Source organism: Echiichthys vipera (assembly GCF_963691815.1).
Source record: "Echiichthys vipera genome assembly, chromosome: 10".
In the NCBI taxonomy this organism is placed as follows: domain Eukaryota; kingdom Metazoa; phylum Chordata; class Actinopteri; order Perciformes; family Trachinidae; genus Echiichthys; species Echiichthys vipera.
Window position 1 is genome coordinate 14,832,068 of NC_139835.1, and position 15,049 is coordinate 14,847,116.

The 15,049-nt window shown below is 38.8% G+C and overlaps 1 protein-coding gene across 1 annotated transcript in view; it reads left to right on the forward strand.

The window, feature by feature from the left end:
* The window catches only part of cps1 (carbamoyl-phosphate synthase 1, mitochondrial), a 54,027-nt gene that overhangs the window by 19,258 nt on the left and 19,720 nt on the right, over window positions 1-15,049 (forward strand). Inside the window, exons 22-32 of the mRNA XM_083921490.1 lie at window positions 440-581; window positions 1,235-1,300; window positions 1,426-1,489; window positions 1,611-1,792; window positions 3,514-3,708; window positions 7,058-7,125; window positions 10,004-10,079; window positions 11,477-11,554; window positions 13,836-13,943; window positions 14,187-14,276; window positions 14,620-14,790. Coding sequence (XP_083777616.1) covers window positions 440-581; window positions 1,235-1,300; window positions 1,426-1,489; window positions 1,611-1,792; window positions 3,514-3,708; window positions 7,058-7,125; window positions 10,004-10,079; window positions 11,477-11,554; window positions 13,836-13,943; window positions 14,187-14,276; window positions 14,620-14,790 — 1,240 coding nt within the window. The remainder of the gene's footprint in view (window positions 1-439; window positions 582-1,234; window positions 1,301-1,425; window positions 1,490-1,610; window positions 1,793-3,513; window positions 3,709-7,057; window positions 7,126-10,003; window positions 10,080-11,476; window positions 11,555-13,835; window positions 13,944-14,186; window positions 14,277-14,619; window positions 14,791-15,049) is intronic.

A 15,049-nucleotide genomic window follows, 5' to 3' on the forward strand; every position in this document is an offset into this window, starting at 1 on the left:
CTGGGTAGACGAGCCGGTCATGACACACTTCCTGGAATTACCCTCTTACTTCAGTGAACTTGAAAATACACAGATATACGAGAGGGGCCACAGACAGAAAATATTCAATTATAATCTTACCTATCTGTCTTGTCATCTACCTCTCCTTCTTTTTCCTCACTACCACATTCATGTTGGGCATACTGTGCATTAAACTTTAAGCTTAGGGATGATTGACAGACTCTGCTAACCTCTACTTTGCATAATGAATCAAACAGAAAATCTGGCGCTTTTCTTTTGGCATAAAGGAGGATTTGCTTGTTCCAATGCAAATAGTCCTTTTTAAAAACTCCCCTGATTGAACCCCACTTAAAAACCTGACTGTTGGTAAAGTATAGGCTACTGAATGGCGTAGTGAAATCGCTGTATAATTCCCATTACTTATTGTCTTTTCCTGCAGTGGCACAGTACCTAAGGGGTTGCTGCTGAAGGCCAAGCAGGACGGCTTTTCAGACCGGCAGGTTGGTCAGATACTGGGCTCCAGTGAGACAGCAGCCAGAGAGCTGAGACTCACTCACGGCATCAAACCCTGGGTCAAACAGGTGAGCATCACTTGTTGGATTCTTGCAGCTTCCAGCGTAGGCCAGATATCAATGAGCAATATACACACGCTCCTTTGGCCACAAATGTAAAAGAGAGGAGTAAGAATGTATGTAGGGGGCATAAAGGTCAAAGCTACCATCGACTGTGTTTTCACCCTATACAGTATTGACGTGTGTTTGAGGAAATAACGAACAGTCTATCAGTACTGACGTCCTGTAGAATTAAAACAATTTTTTCACCTATTAAAGAAATATTTAGATAATTAACTCAATCATAAAATTGAATTATTTTATATCGGTATATGTATCGACAATGCACTGAGCGACCATTACTTATGCTTTGAAACATTTAAATTTTTTCCCAATTATTTCTTTTTTTTCCCCATTTTTTTTTTTTTACCGGGAGATGCAGATTGGGGTGCAGCTATATCAGGATTTGATGCATTCATTGTTGGTTTTGATCTTTTCCTGAGATATTTATGCTTTATTTAAAAGTAGTAATCCCACAATGGAATATCCATCACAAGTAATAGTGAAATTTACTGTAAACCTGATCATTGCTGTTACTTTGTAAGGGTGTGACGGACAGAGTCACTTTAGTTTTTCACCTTTGACCCAATTTAAACTCTATTTTCTCTGATCCTTCTTCTCAGATTGACACTTTAGCAGCAGAGTATCCAGCCATGACCAACTACCTGTATTGTACCTATCATGGCCAGGTATGTTTTGAGATTTTAATTTTAAAATTATAAATTGTAAGATGGGTGTTTTTGCTTATGGATTATTTATATCCACAAGAGTGCATCATCAGCAATAGATAGTGTAAATTTATCCAATCCATCAGGAGAACGATCTGGACTTTAAAGACCAGGGAATTATGGTCCTTGGTTGTGGGCCCTACCACATTGGTGAGTTCAACAATAACCTTTCATATAATTTCATGCAGTTCAATTCTATTTGTTATGCTGAATTTGGGAAGTCCTTTTTATGGCCAACATACTCAAAGATATCAATTGTTTGATCCACAAGGGAGCAGTGTTGAGTTTGACTGGTGTGCGGTGTCTAGCATCAGAGCTTTGAGACAGATGGGCAAGAAGACAGTGGTGGTCAACCACAACCCTGAGACGGTCAGCACTGACTTTGATGAGTGTGACCGTCTCTACTTTGAGGAGCTGACCCTGGAACGCATCCTGGACATCACCCACCAAGAGGTTAGGGCACACATGTAAACACTGCATTTCTCATTTAGGAAAATTCAAACCAACTATATAAATGACCTATTTACCTCTTACTTTAAAAAAAAATCAGAAATCATTTTGAATTGGTAGAATCCTTGTATGTTTCTACTGAATACCCAATACTGTACAACTAACATTGTTGCACCACTGATATTATCAATGTTCTATACCTACTTTGCTTACACACCGGATTTGTTTGGTTGAATCCAGTCCTGGTGCTGTTTATTTCGGTTGGTGTGAACAAAGCAATCGCACTTGAGTGTGGACCAAAACAACCGGACCAAGAGTCTTTGAGGAGGTGGTATTTCCCCTTAAACCTCTATGTTGATTTATATTAATATATAAACTCATATGTGAACTCAGAAATTGGCTAAGTGTACAACTTTTTCTGCCTTATCGTCTAGGATGGTCTTGGCCACTAAAAGCAGCTAAACAAAGTGGGTGACTTATTATGCAGCTCTATAGGCTTTCCTAGGATTTAAGATCTTATGTTTCTGTATATGTGGGTTTTTATGGTTTTCAAGGTTTGCTGACCACTCTGTAACCCTTGTGGTTGTGCTTGCTAAAGAGGTTTTTGGGGCATGTGTCATCATGTGAGGCTTTTGTGTCATTTTATGAGTGTATTGGGATGTTCTTTAAAAAAAAAAAACCAAGCTTTTCAGTGACAAACTGTGGAAAAGCATTCTACATGCTGTTTTAAAAATACTCATTTGGCAGTTACCATCTGCCAAGTCTGCTAGTATAATGCAGAAACATTATAATACAGTATAATACACAATTCTCCCCTCTAAATTAATGATAATACCAGTGCAAGCTCACATTTCTACCTAAATAACTATTTGTGGTAATTATCATTTGAGATACATGAAACTTGACATTAGACAACCATGATGTATATTTAACCTAATTATATCTAAGATGTAATTTCATATGCATGATAAGACTTTTAAATTATGTATATAATGATACATACCAACTTATTGCCCAATGCTACTCAGTGGTGTGCATGGCACCGAGCTGACGCTTAAGATTGCAAAACATGCTCAAGGGCATGATCGGTGACTATTTCCCTGTTGTTTTCTGTGTATATTTTTGTTGGTATCTGTGTGTTTATGTTTTGTGTTCGCGTACTAATGTCTATTGACTCTACCTGGCAGAGGAATTGTAATCCAGTTAAAGTTGTGATAGGATCAGTGTGATTAAGTGTTTGTTTGTTCAGGATGATAACACCCAAATCAATTTGTGCGTGTGCACGTGCGTGTGCACGTGCGTGTGTGTGTGTGTGTGTGTGTGTGTGGACACTAGAGCTTGGAGATAAACCCTGGACAAGAGCATGCCCATGAATAGTGACTAGATACAACCTGGCATTGCCATGGAAACAGCATAACCTAGACAGGGATACACGCTGTTATTAAAAGAAGCGCACACACACTGTCCCTAGTGATAACTAATCTCATGGCATGACCGAGATCAACTGTTTTTGTCATATTTCACTATGTGATCAGTTGCCAGAATAATTGGATGCAGCCAGAGTTTTCAAGCCTGATAGGCCTGTGGCAGGATGTCCAAGTCTTGAATGATTACCTCCCCTACTCCTCACCCTTTTTCCTGTTTCTATTTCTTATTCTTTTATTTTACCTGCTTTTCAATCCTTTTTTTATCTCACACATTTTGTTTCATCCTCTGCCCTCCAGGTTTGCTCTGGCTGCATTGTGTCAGTCGGCGGCCAGATCCCCAACAACCTGGCTATCCCATTGCACCTCAACGGGGTGAAGATTCTGGGGACGAGCCCCCTGCAGATCGACCGTGCTGAGGAACGTTCCGTCTTCTCCAGCATATTGGATGACCTCAGAGTGGCCCAGGCCCCATGGAGGGCCCTCAGCTCCCTGGTGAGTGGAAACAAATATACAATGGATGGTAAGGGTATTAATTATATATAGTAGCATGATATTTTGTGCTATGTATTGTGACAATATGCTTAAAAAATTATGTGGTACCAAAGTGAGTCAAGTCAAGCCACATCATGCAGCAGAAAAGAGGCAAACGCGTCATAGTATTTCTCTAGTCTCAATACTCTAGATTACTTTAAGCTAAATTCAGTTGCTCTTACCACTCAGGCTTTTGCAGGCTGCTTTTTGGTAATAAACAGTAAAGGCATCACTTCCCTGAGTAACAGTGGGGTTACCAGAGGCCTTATGCTCAGGGTGTTTGGAGAGTGTTAGTTCAGGCAAACAACAGTTGCTTTTAAAATCAAGTCATTTGTGCATATGTATCTACTTTAAGAAAATATGAAGTCTGTACCCTGTCAAAGATGGTACCTTGACATTTTTTGGCAAATGTTATGCCTATGTAGAGTTTTTTGCCCTTACATTTCCATTCAAACTCTGTTAAAATATACACAGAGCATTGAACAAACAATAAAATACAGCAATCATACCAAAACATCTCATGAAGGTATCACGATATCACTGTTAATTGAACAACACAGACGGATTCCTATTGCATGTATTGTGTGCAAAATGGCTTTTTTTGTTTGTTTAATAAAGTAGCTGTACTAGAAATACTGAAAAAAAGCTATTGAGTGGGGTTGCCTCAACGCAGTTCTCACAGACTGCTCCACAATGCATGCGATACCAACTTTTTTTCATGGCCATATGCATTAAAATGCATGCACAGCCGGACCCACTATAAGAACAAACCAAGAAACTCGGATAACAACACACACAGTGGAGTAATGGAGTCCTGAGCAGAAGATTAAGTCACTCTCCCTTTATGTCTTTACATAGCAAATATTTGTTTGCTGCTATTTCAGTGCTCTGAATATTTGGTAAAGCTCATTTGATTCACATTAATTTTATACATATATTAACCAGCCAAGATAGCAACACTAGTGTGGTTATGAATATTTTTCTAGGTGTTTGTGTGGACAGACTTTGTTGCCATCATAGCACCCCAACGGTGCAAGATACAGTTATGAAACTGCATGGTTTGTAGTAGATCAAAATTAAGGCCAAGTTTGAAAATGGGTGTCCAAGCAAGAGGGCTGGAAGTAGGTTGATAAGAAGTAGGAAAGGGGCCATTGCCCCACCACTTTACCCCCCTGGACCGAAATGGTGCCATGGCTGGTCATATCCCATCGCAAGATGGCCTCTAGTTACAAAAATGTATCTTGATTTAATTGTGACCACCTCACATTGATGCCAAACACATATAACACTTTATTAAGTTACAGTCCTAAAACACCTTTCCCTACAGACAAACTTGTATCTTTATCTGGTAGAACTTTTTTTCCCAAAGGGGCATTGTGCATTGTGCCCCATGACCTACTGTCTTGTTTGAGATTTCTCCTGTGTTAAGCCCTCTCAAATAGCTGGGGGCTATATCAGAATGAAGCACTATCAGCTCTGTGTGAACACGTGGAGCACTAAAATGTGTCTCCAGTCAGCGCTGAAATGTCTCTCTTCCATTACCGATTCCCATGTATTCAGTTACCGCTGTGGAGCGAGTAGCCGTTACACACAGATAAGTTCTGTGAGTCTCCAGGGTTTACCTGCGTATTCTATTTCCCTCCTGATCTTTGAGGAAACAGTTTGTTTTTTTATTGGGCTGGAACAACTCAAGTAGAGCCGTTGGGAGATAGCTCTCCGTCTCTGGGAAGCTATTTTGTTTTTGTTCGTGGTATCACACCTGGCGAGTGAACAGTGGGTAATGATAGAAAGAAAGAGACCAGACCTACAGAGAGATGGAGAGGAGAGAAGAGCGATGATGATAATAATGATGATGATGATAAGGAGGACATACAGCCTCTCACTGCTAGACTCCTTCCTCTTTCTTTTCTCAGCTGAATGGAAGAAAAGAAAATCAAAAGGAGATGAATTGAAGTCACTGACCGTTGGAGCACTTATACTATCTTTTTTTCTCTTTTGATTAGTCCTGTTCTTGGAATACATGAGAAAAGTACCCCTTTCATTCTTGAAGCCTTTTTAATGTGTGTAGTTCAATTAAGAATGGGTAAAATGGGCCTTGCTATTTGAGAGGGTTTGTTACAAGGAACAGCAAAAACACACCCTTGATGTGATATTGATTTTTAGTTTTCTGTCTCTAATCATACAGAGTTTACCTTCTGTGATAAATACACGGAGAATTACATACAAATTGAAATCCAGAACAAAGCTCAGGTTAAGCCATTTTTACCGTTATTTTACTATATGTTTTTTAATTTTACTAAATTAGTTTTGCAACTTTTCTGTTACTTCTTGTGTTTGTTAGAATGCTTTTTCTTCTTTATCTACCTCAGTGGTTTGTACTTCAGTAACTTGGAGTCTTGGAGCAATTAAATGTGTTTATATTTCAAAACTTCCCTACTTCTTTGACAGTTTAAAACTTTTTCAATATTTGTCTTGCTTTTACCAAAATTTTAACCACATCATAGTTCTAGTATATTTAAACTGATAATTGTAAAACTGTTGCATAAAACGAAGGTTACGATATTGTTACTCTAATTCCGTAAGCACAGTTGGAGCCCTCTACTGGACTCCAATGCCAATACTCATTCAGCCACTGAAATTTGCATATAGCAAGCAAATCAGGACGTACCGATGTAAGTACAGACCCCAAAGTATATAAGGCAGCACACACCACTGTCTGTTATCCTAGACCCTTTTTTAATGACTGGCACAAGAGCGACAGGGCCCCTCGATAGAGGGCTCTGCCTGTGCTAATAGGAATAGGGTTACACTATCGTAACCTTTGATTTATCTCACACAGGCTCCACCTCTACTGGACTCTATGGGTACAGTGGATGGAGCGTGATGAATGAGTGCCCTGTCACGACATAACATTGACCCAACCACACTGGCTCTGACCGGCTAAAGGCCAGACACATTGGCCCACCTACCCCTGCAGTTGAAGAGCAAGTTACTTGTGTTTTATCTGCCTACCCTATCTGATGGACCAATCACTGCTGAGTGCACGCTTCACTAACTGTAGTGCTTGTGATTTTTCCCGGGAATGTCGCCACAGACACCCAGTTCGTAATACTGCGAATGCAGTTCAAGATTATTACTTTGAAGCCAAAGTGAGACAACACAGTTTAATGCCAAGAGCTCAATGCCACATCATCCAAACTAAACATGCGTGTTATTAAGTGGCATTACTATCATGGTATGACGTACTGTCTTCGTTGATCAAAATTATAAATTAAGCTTACAACATCTGTGCTTTTCTCTCCCTTCACAGGAAGAAGCCTTTGCCTTTGCCAACAAAGTGGGCTATCCCTGTCTCCTACGCCCCTCCTATGTTCTCAGGTAAGTTTTAATACACGTCAGCCAACACACTCTGAAAATGCATTAGAAAAGACTATCATATCGGTAGGCTCTTAATCATGAATGTAGTTGCTGTCTCAGACTATAACATCTTAATCAAAAACAAGCACAAGGTTTTTGTCAAACATTGGTATGAGTTTAATTTGTTCAAATATAGTGCATTAACAAATATAGGAAAAACAGTGCAGGCCTGAATGGCTGAAAGAAAAAAAAAAGCCCTTCTTAATAACTAATTCACAGACTTATTGCTAACTGAGTAAAATACAATGTTAGTTCTGATGATTAATGAACTTTACTCACATTACAACTAATTCGCTCTTACAGTTACACTTATGTCCAGCAGATGTCGTGATGAGACCCTGAATTCAGCAGGGCTTTGTCACTAAATGTAAACTTGTGTATGAGGGAGTTTGGACTCCTATGATTTTTATGCAAGTTGTGGTGTTGTTTTAAAAATGATCATGTCTGTGCTTGTTAGACACTGGGTGTCATGCACTAGGTCACATGAAATTACCAAATATCAAAGAATTTTAATTGAGCAAATGGATATCCATCAGTATTTAAATTTCCCACTTGATTTTGAAGTTGCTATAATCATCCCATTAATAATAGAGTATCTGTAATACAGATTTTATTATTTCATATTTTAATTTCTTTCACTATACACAATACTCAAAACCTCATCCTTCCAAACTATTTAACACACAAGGACTAAGGACTACAGTAGAATAAACTTCTGTAAGATACAACCATCACAGTACATGTTAACTTACACATCATTAGTTATGCAATTCACGTTATCTGAAGAAAAAATGCCACATCGGGTACCTGTGTCAGCTGCATCCGTCTTTCTTCTTCAAAATGAATGACAGAGTTCCCCTAACCCCTCTTGATAATTTGTGGTACTGTGAATTAGGACCCATCTCTTTGTTATATTTTATCTATTAAAACTTCATAGATGGAATTGGGTGGTTTGACCAGGGTCCAGCATGACCCCGATACATTTGTATTTTCAAAAAGCACTAAATTAAACATGAAGAGAAAACAAAGTCATCAAAAACTTGAATGATAGAACACAGCATGTGAGATATGACAAAAAGTATACCTCTGGGGTCTGTGGGTAGCCCAGTCCTTAGCATGAGGGTTAATGAGGAAGATGATCCTCTCCTCTCCTCTGCCTAGGGTGAACTCCCACTGATCTCCCAAAAGCATTTTCTCTTTTCTCGTTTGACATACTTGTTAATGGTTTTTCAATGTTCTTCTCGGCCAACATTATTTTAGACATATGCACAAACTCACACATTTCTACAAACTTCCTAAACCATACAATGCACACACCCAGACACACACCAAAACTATATATTTGCACAAGCAGTCAGACAGTCTTCAAACTCGTTTTTAGTTTTCCCATTTCATGTAAGAAACTCCTTTTAGACGTGAAACGGCTTTTATAATATCAATCCATTGCTTGAACAATTAGAAAGTGTCTAATTTCTTCACAGTTTATAAACGCCGAGTGAAATGCAAAGGCAAAGTACTTCTGAGGAATTCCTGTGCTTGTGAAAATAAGCCTGTGTGGGTGAGAAATTTTCTCATTCGACTGAAGTAATCAACCCAAACATGAAATTACCTCACTCACTTTAATAAATATCAATTCAGTGAATTTATTGTGATCCCATTGTTGTAACTGCTAATACTTTTGCTACTACTACTGCTCTCCTCAAAGCAATTTCAGTCAAGGCTGGGACTGGTCAGGACCAGTCCCAGCCTGGTCAGATGCGTACATGAACTGATGAAGCCTCTTGGATGAGAGGTGAAACGTCTTCCTAGACAAACAACCAGTCCAGTTATTTTTGACTGAAATTGCTTTGAGGATAACTATGACCTGGACGAATGAGAACATTCACAGGCCTACTACTACTGCTGTTTTTTTTTTAACATGGTTGTTTTTGTGTTGGAAGTTGAAATGAAAACAGGATTTGGTGGTGAACAAATGTCACTTCTACTCTTCACTCAAGAAGCTAAATGTGGCCGGCTCCGGCTGTCGCCATCTTGGCAGTGCCTGACTCCACCTAACATCCGGCTAATCTGAAAATGGGAAAAGAGGTTGAGCTTGGATGGAGTTGAGGCGGACCGAATGAAGGCTACAACCTATGCTAGGATGGCAGTCACTTATTATTACCAACACTAGTGCAAAATAAAAACGTTTTACTTTTTAAGCACATCGCATGCAGAATTGTACTAAATACATTTTGTCTAAATGATTGGATTAATTCAAAAATTCAGAGTACTGTCATGCAGAACCTAGGTGGAATCAGAGTCAAGGATTACCTGAATGTAAATGCAACATCAAATGAAGGGTCAGTATACATTTGGGGGTTGGACCTATGTCTGCTCGAAGCAACAGCAGCTAAGCATTAAAGATCCGACCCAAGCCTGTGGCCTTTCTCTGTCCTGTTTCTCTCAACCCCTCATTTTCCAACAGGATAGCACAGCTACCAGTCTTAACTCAAAAACAACAACAACCACAACAAAACTAGCCTAAATCTGTTGTTTTTTTAATGACTATGTTCTGAACTCGTTTTCAGGAGCCTGCAGTGCTTTTCGACCTAAATAGCTGTTTTCTTTCTCTCTCTCGCTCCTTATTTTGACTATTTCTAGGCCCTGTTCCCCGATGGTAATAGTGATGCAACGGGAGAGATAATGAGTGTTTTGAACGATCATTTGAAGCTTGTATGTTGTACTGTTTGCTTGCTTCTCTTCCTCTCATGTGGCCTTTTGTTTTCTCTCTCTCTCTCTCTCTCTCTCTCTTTCTCTCTCTCTTCCTCTCTCCCTCTCTCTCCTGTTTGCATCTTACCAGCGGCTCTGCAATGAACGTTGCGTACGGTGAAGAGGAGATGAAACGCTTCTTGAAGGAGGCCACTCAGGTGTCCCAGGTGAGATCAGTTTTAACTTTGCATGTGCATGACTCCACGTGTAAGAGGCATACAGTATATTGCCTCCATAATCCCATACTGACTTGTAATTTTTACATTTTGTCTTAACATGTTTTGCAGCATGTTAGGACAAGTAAACAATCTCTATCACACTCAATCTTAAGACTCTTTTTCTTGTTGTGTTCTCCCTCTGCTTTCAATTAACTGTTGCTGCCAGCTGTGTTGGCTGTTATTGTGTGTGAATCTTTACTTCACGGAACCCCCGTGAGGCTTTGGGGCATCTGGCCCCTCCAAGGGCCCCTTCCTGGGACTAGAGGCATGCACACACATGCTCAAATCGCACCTTTAAAGCACCAAAGCAAGCCTGTCGATAGTGGTGAATAGTGGTTTTACAGGTTTTAAGTGGTAATGAGGAAATTGTTTTGTGTCACACTCAACTCCTACAACATAAGCACATGGTAATGTCTTTAAAGTATTTGAATAGTGACACATTATTGTTCTTAATTTTTTTTTGGCTCAGTGTTAAAGAAAGTTGGATTCAAAATGACCATCAGATTAAATTGATGACCTTCAGCTTTAATTTAACGCTAAAAATATAATGTCCATGTCAGATGTGCAGGGTAGGAATTGTAGAAATTTTATTAATTAAGGGCATTTAATCTAATTTGACAAATTACAAAAAGTTATCATCATTAAGATATTGTCAAATCCTTTGCAGTAGATGTCAGTTTAAATCCTGTGAACAATAAACATCTACAGGCACTTCCCTTGAGGTGCTTTTCCAGGCCTTGAGCAAGTGAGTCACAGACAGAGTTGGACTGGGTTCAGGTAACAAACCAGGGGAGAATGTTAAACCATTTGCAGGGTTCGTTTGGGTGCTTGAAATCTTTGAAAATGCTTGAGTTTTAATGTTTTGTTTTTAAGGTTTGAAAAGTGTTCGAATTTTTAATAAAGTGCTTGCAAATGTTTGAAATTGTATCTTCAGTTCTTTCACAACAAATAGCTATTAAGTAGAAATTCAATAGGTCAGTGCCTGTAATGAAAAACTTGAAATAATCATTATCAGTATGTATGTATTCATAGAAATGTTATTTTACCGCAGCTGTAATGTGCTGGAAAAGCTTGAAAATGGACCTGAAAAGTGCTTGAATTTGTGCTTGGAAAAGGTGTACGAACCCCGCATTTGATCCTAAACAAAAAGTTGACTTTGAGTCTTTGCTTCATTTCAAATCCATTGTGTTGGAGCACAGAGCCAAGATAACAAGATCTTCCCCAACTAACATTTTCCATCGCTTAAAGACTTCAATACACATAAAAGGCAACCTCCATGTTTTAGGCTAGGTTTATTTTTATTTTGATTCATTGACAGAGCAACATCTGGCTGTCTTTTCCTCCAGGAGCATCCAGTGGTCATCACCAAGTTCATCCGTGGTGCCAGGGAGGTAGAGGTGGATGCTGTGGCCAGATGTGGCAAGGTGATTCTTCACATTTTATTTAGTTATATAAGCTTTTGTCTTACTCTTCTAAATGTCACTGTTTTGCCATCCTGTGTATGTGAAAAACCCTTGCCACTTCAGGTTAATATACAACATGGGCCTGACATATTATTTTCTGCCTGTGAAAATCGTCCAAAGCACAACAAGTAAAAGAGAGTGTGGTTTTATTTAAAATATGACTTGCTAGGAGAGTATACATCTTCTACAAAATGTGACATAATGTTTCACAGGAACTGGAAATCATTATTTGTAGTCTGCTTTTATTCATATTTACACCCTGTTTGACCATATTTTCAAATATATAACAGTAGCATTCTTATTCATCTCTGTAGCCCGGTATTATTCAGTTCTCCATTATTTTTCACTTTAAATGGAGAGGTAGGACAGATATTGAGCCCAGTAGATGAATAAAGTGGAAGTAATCTCATTCATCTTCGGTGAAAAGACATTACTGCCCAGACAGATCTGATTGGGAAAATGGAATACATTAAAACCAAAATGCAGCAAAGTGGTGATACTAAATGAATTTTTCTTTTTAGATTAGATCAGTTCAGGGCATATTAAAATGATTCTTGTTTAACCAACTGTTTTCATATCTGATTGACGTGCACCAGAGATTTGTCTTTTTCTTTGATTTCCATGTCTCGGTGTTCGTCTCTCTCTGTGTTGCTCTTTTATACACACTGTGCATACTGTATAATGCCATATTGTTTAAATCCCAGAGAATTATTAGTAAATGTCAAAATAAAACACAAGAGTGCAGGTTTTGTATTGTCAATTGTTGACACATGAAACCTCCAGTGCACATACACTGACCATGGAAGTGGGAGACATAATGAACAAAATATCGCTCTATCATACAGTAGTCAAAAAAACATTATTATTGTTATATGATTATCATACCTCTTGGAGAGGATCTTAAAACTAGTCTTATTTTACTTCTTTAACACATAGTATTGTGAGTTTTAAATGAAAAACTGCAAGTTACTCATTATAAAGATGCACACAATATTGTATATGTATGTGTACCTTCTCTTTCTCTTTTTTCTGTGGGGTGTTGAAAGGCTTTTTGGGAAAACGTAGGAAATCTGCAAAATAAATAAATGGGACACATGCAGCGGGGATACAGAAAAAGTAAATTGAAAAATTAGTTTTTAACATGATTCCTGAGACACACTAAACCTAGAAGACTGATGAGTCCTGTAAACATTTTCCAGTAACAGTCCCTTAACATGCTGGTTTTGAAAACTTATATAACTGTATAGTTGTTAGCAAGTTGCATTAGGCAACAGAGGTACTTGTACTAGGTACTTGTCCTGAACTCACTGTCTGTTTTTCTATTGTTTAGGCTGTGGGAGTCATTTCAAGGGTGTCGGTTGAAACGTGGGCAAATCCAGTTGTATGGTAGATTTTCTCTCTCGCCTTTCCCTGAATACAGCCCCTTCTTTATCTTCAGTATCACATTAACAAGCTGTCCGTTTATTGAATACCAAACAGGCCTCATTATTCCTGGCTGTGTGTGTGTGTGTGTGTGTGTGTGTGTGTGTGTGTGTGTGTGTGTGTGTGTGTGTGTGTGTGTGTGTGTGTGTGTGTGTGTGTGTGTGTGTGTGTGTGTGTGTGTGTGTGTGTGTGTGTGTGTGTGTGTGTGTGTGTGTGTGTGTGTGTGTGTGTGTGTGTGTGTGTGTGTGTGTGTGTGTGTGTGTGTGTGTGTGTGTGTGTGTGTGTGTGTGTGTGTGTAAAAGTCAGAGATAATACGTATTAATTACAGGCTCTATCTGAAGAGTGCTAATGAATAGCGTGGTTAGCAGCAGTTTAAATGAGCTAATGACACGCCGGCTCATTTACAGACACACATAATCGCACAGAGTTGCTTGGTGATACAAATTTTGACACTGCATATCTGTGTACGTTGTTTCTTTCCTAGTCTGTCAACTAATGCATTGACTTTGTCCCAAACAGGTTTTTAGTCTGACCTGACTGAATTTATTCATTTCCTCCAAACATACAATTCAGCACTTACTGAATAGCACTTAATGTTGACACTGCATTTTTGTAAACTCCTTTTGCACTGTAAAATACTGTAGGTAACGCATCAAGTCTGGAGGAAATTTGCCTCTTAGTCTGAAAAATTCTTATCAGAGAACAGACTGAGGCCACAAAAGTTGAGTTGGCTTGAGTAGGGATTTCTGTCGCTTATTGGAGCTATGACCTGCATGCAAATGCTGTAGGAGTGACATAATCGCTGTGTGTCTTTTTCCAGGTTCTGGTCCATGCCATAACGGAGCATGTGGAAGATGCAGGGGTACACTCAGGAGATGCCACTCTTATGCTGCCTACCCAGACTATTAGCCAGGGAGCACTAGAAAAGGTCAGTTAAGTCACACTCAAACCATACCAATTAAACCATCTTTTTTTAAATATATATAACCCAAGTGATACCAGACTGGAAACAGCAGTTTCACTCATACAGTATGCTGTGTGCATTTTAACGACAATGTACATTATGCAAAACATTGCTCTCCATTTGTGTATATAGAGATATTATGGGATGAAACTGTTCAAGACTGCCTCAAATATTTGATCTGTATGTTCTTTTTTCCATTGCTCTCAGGTTAAGATTGCCACCCAGAAAATTGCGCAAGCATTTGAAATTTCGGGGCCCTTTAACACTCAATTTCTAGTTAAAGGCAATGATGTCATGGTAGGTAATATTTCTCAGGGTATGACTAAATGATAGATGGACATTTTCACACCTGGTTGCAGCAAATGCAATTCACTCACAAATTGAAATTGTTCAGATTTATTTGCAAAGTTGGATGAATTTTATGATCTTATGATTTTAGGCCTTCAGTTTTGATGTTCCAGCTACAGCACACATGTAGGAAATGTGCGTTTATATACTCTGGCCACAGAATGTTTCTGCATTGTTAATTTACATATGCAGAGTGTATGTCTTTAGCCAATGTGTACATTAATTAGCCTGGAAAAATGGATGTCTTTCCGCTTTTTTGAAATGACAGTGTTTGTGTTGCGTGTTCTTTTAGGTGATAGAGTGTAATCTGCGGGCATCACGCTCATTCCCTTTTGTATCAAAAACTATTGGTGTGGACTTTATCAACGTGGCGACCAAAGTAATGGTGGGTGAGCCTTTGGAGGAGGCCAGCCTGCCCTCGCTGGATCAACCCATCATCCCTGTAGACTACGTTGGCATCAAGGTGAGAAGGGAAACTAATAATAATTTAAGCTGAGAACTGAGTAAATAGCTTTCTTCAATATGTATTCATTTTATTTTAATAACTAAATAAAACTTTATTTATAGAGCACATTTTTAAACTCAGGTTACACAGTGCATTACATCAACATAACATTACATTTCAATTGTTTTAGAGCACAGAGAGTGAATGGAATAATTTGATATCCTTATAAATAAGTAAGGACTTTTCTGACTTGTGGCTTAAATTCAAGCATGCTATA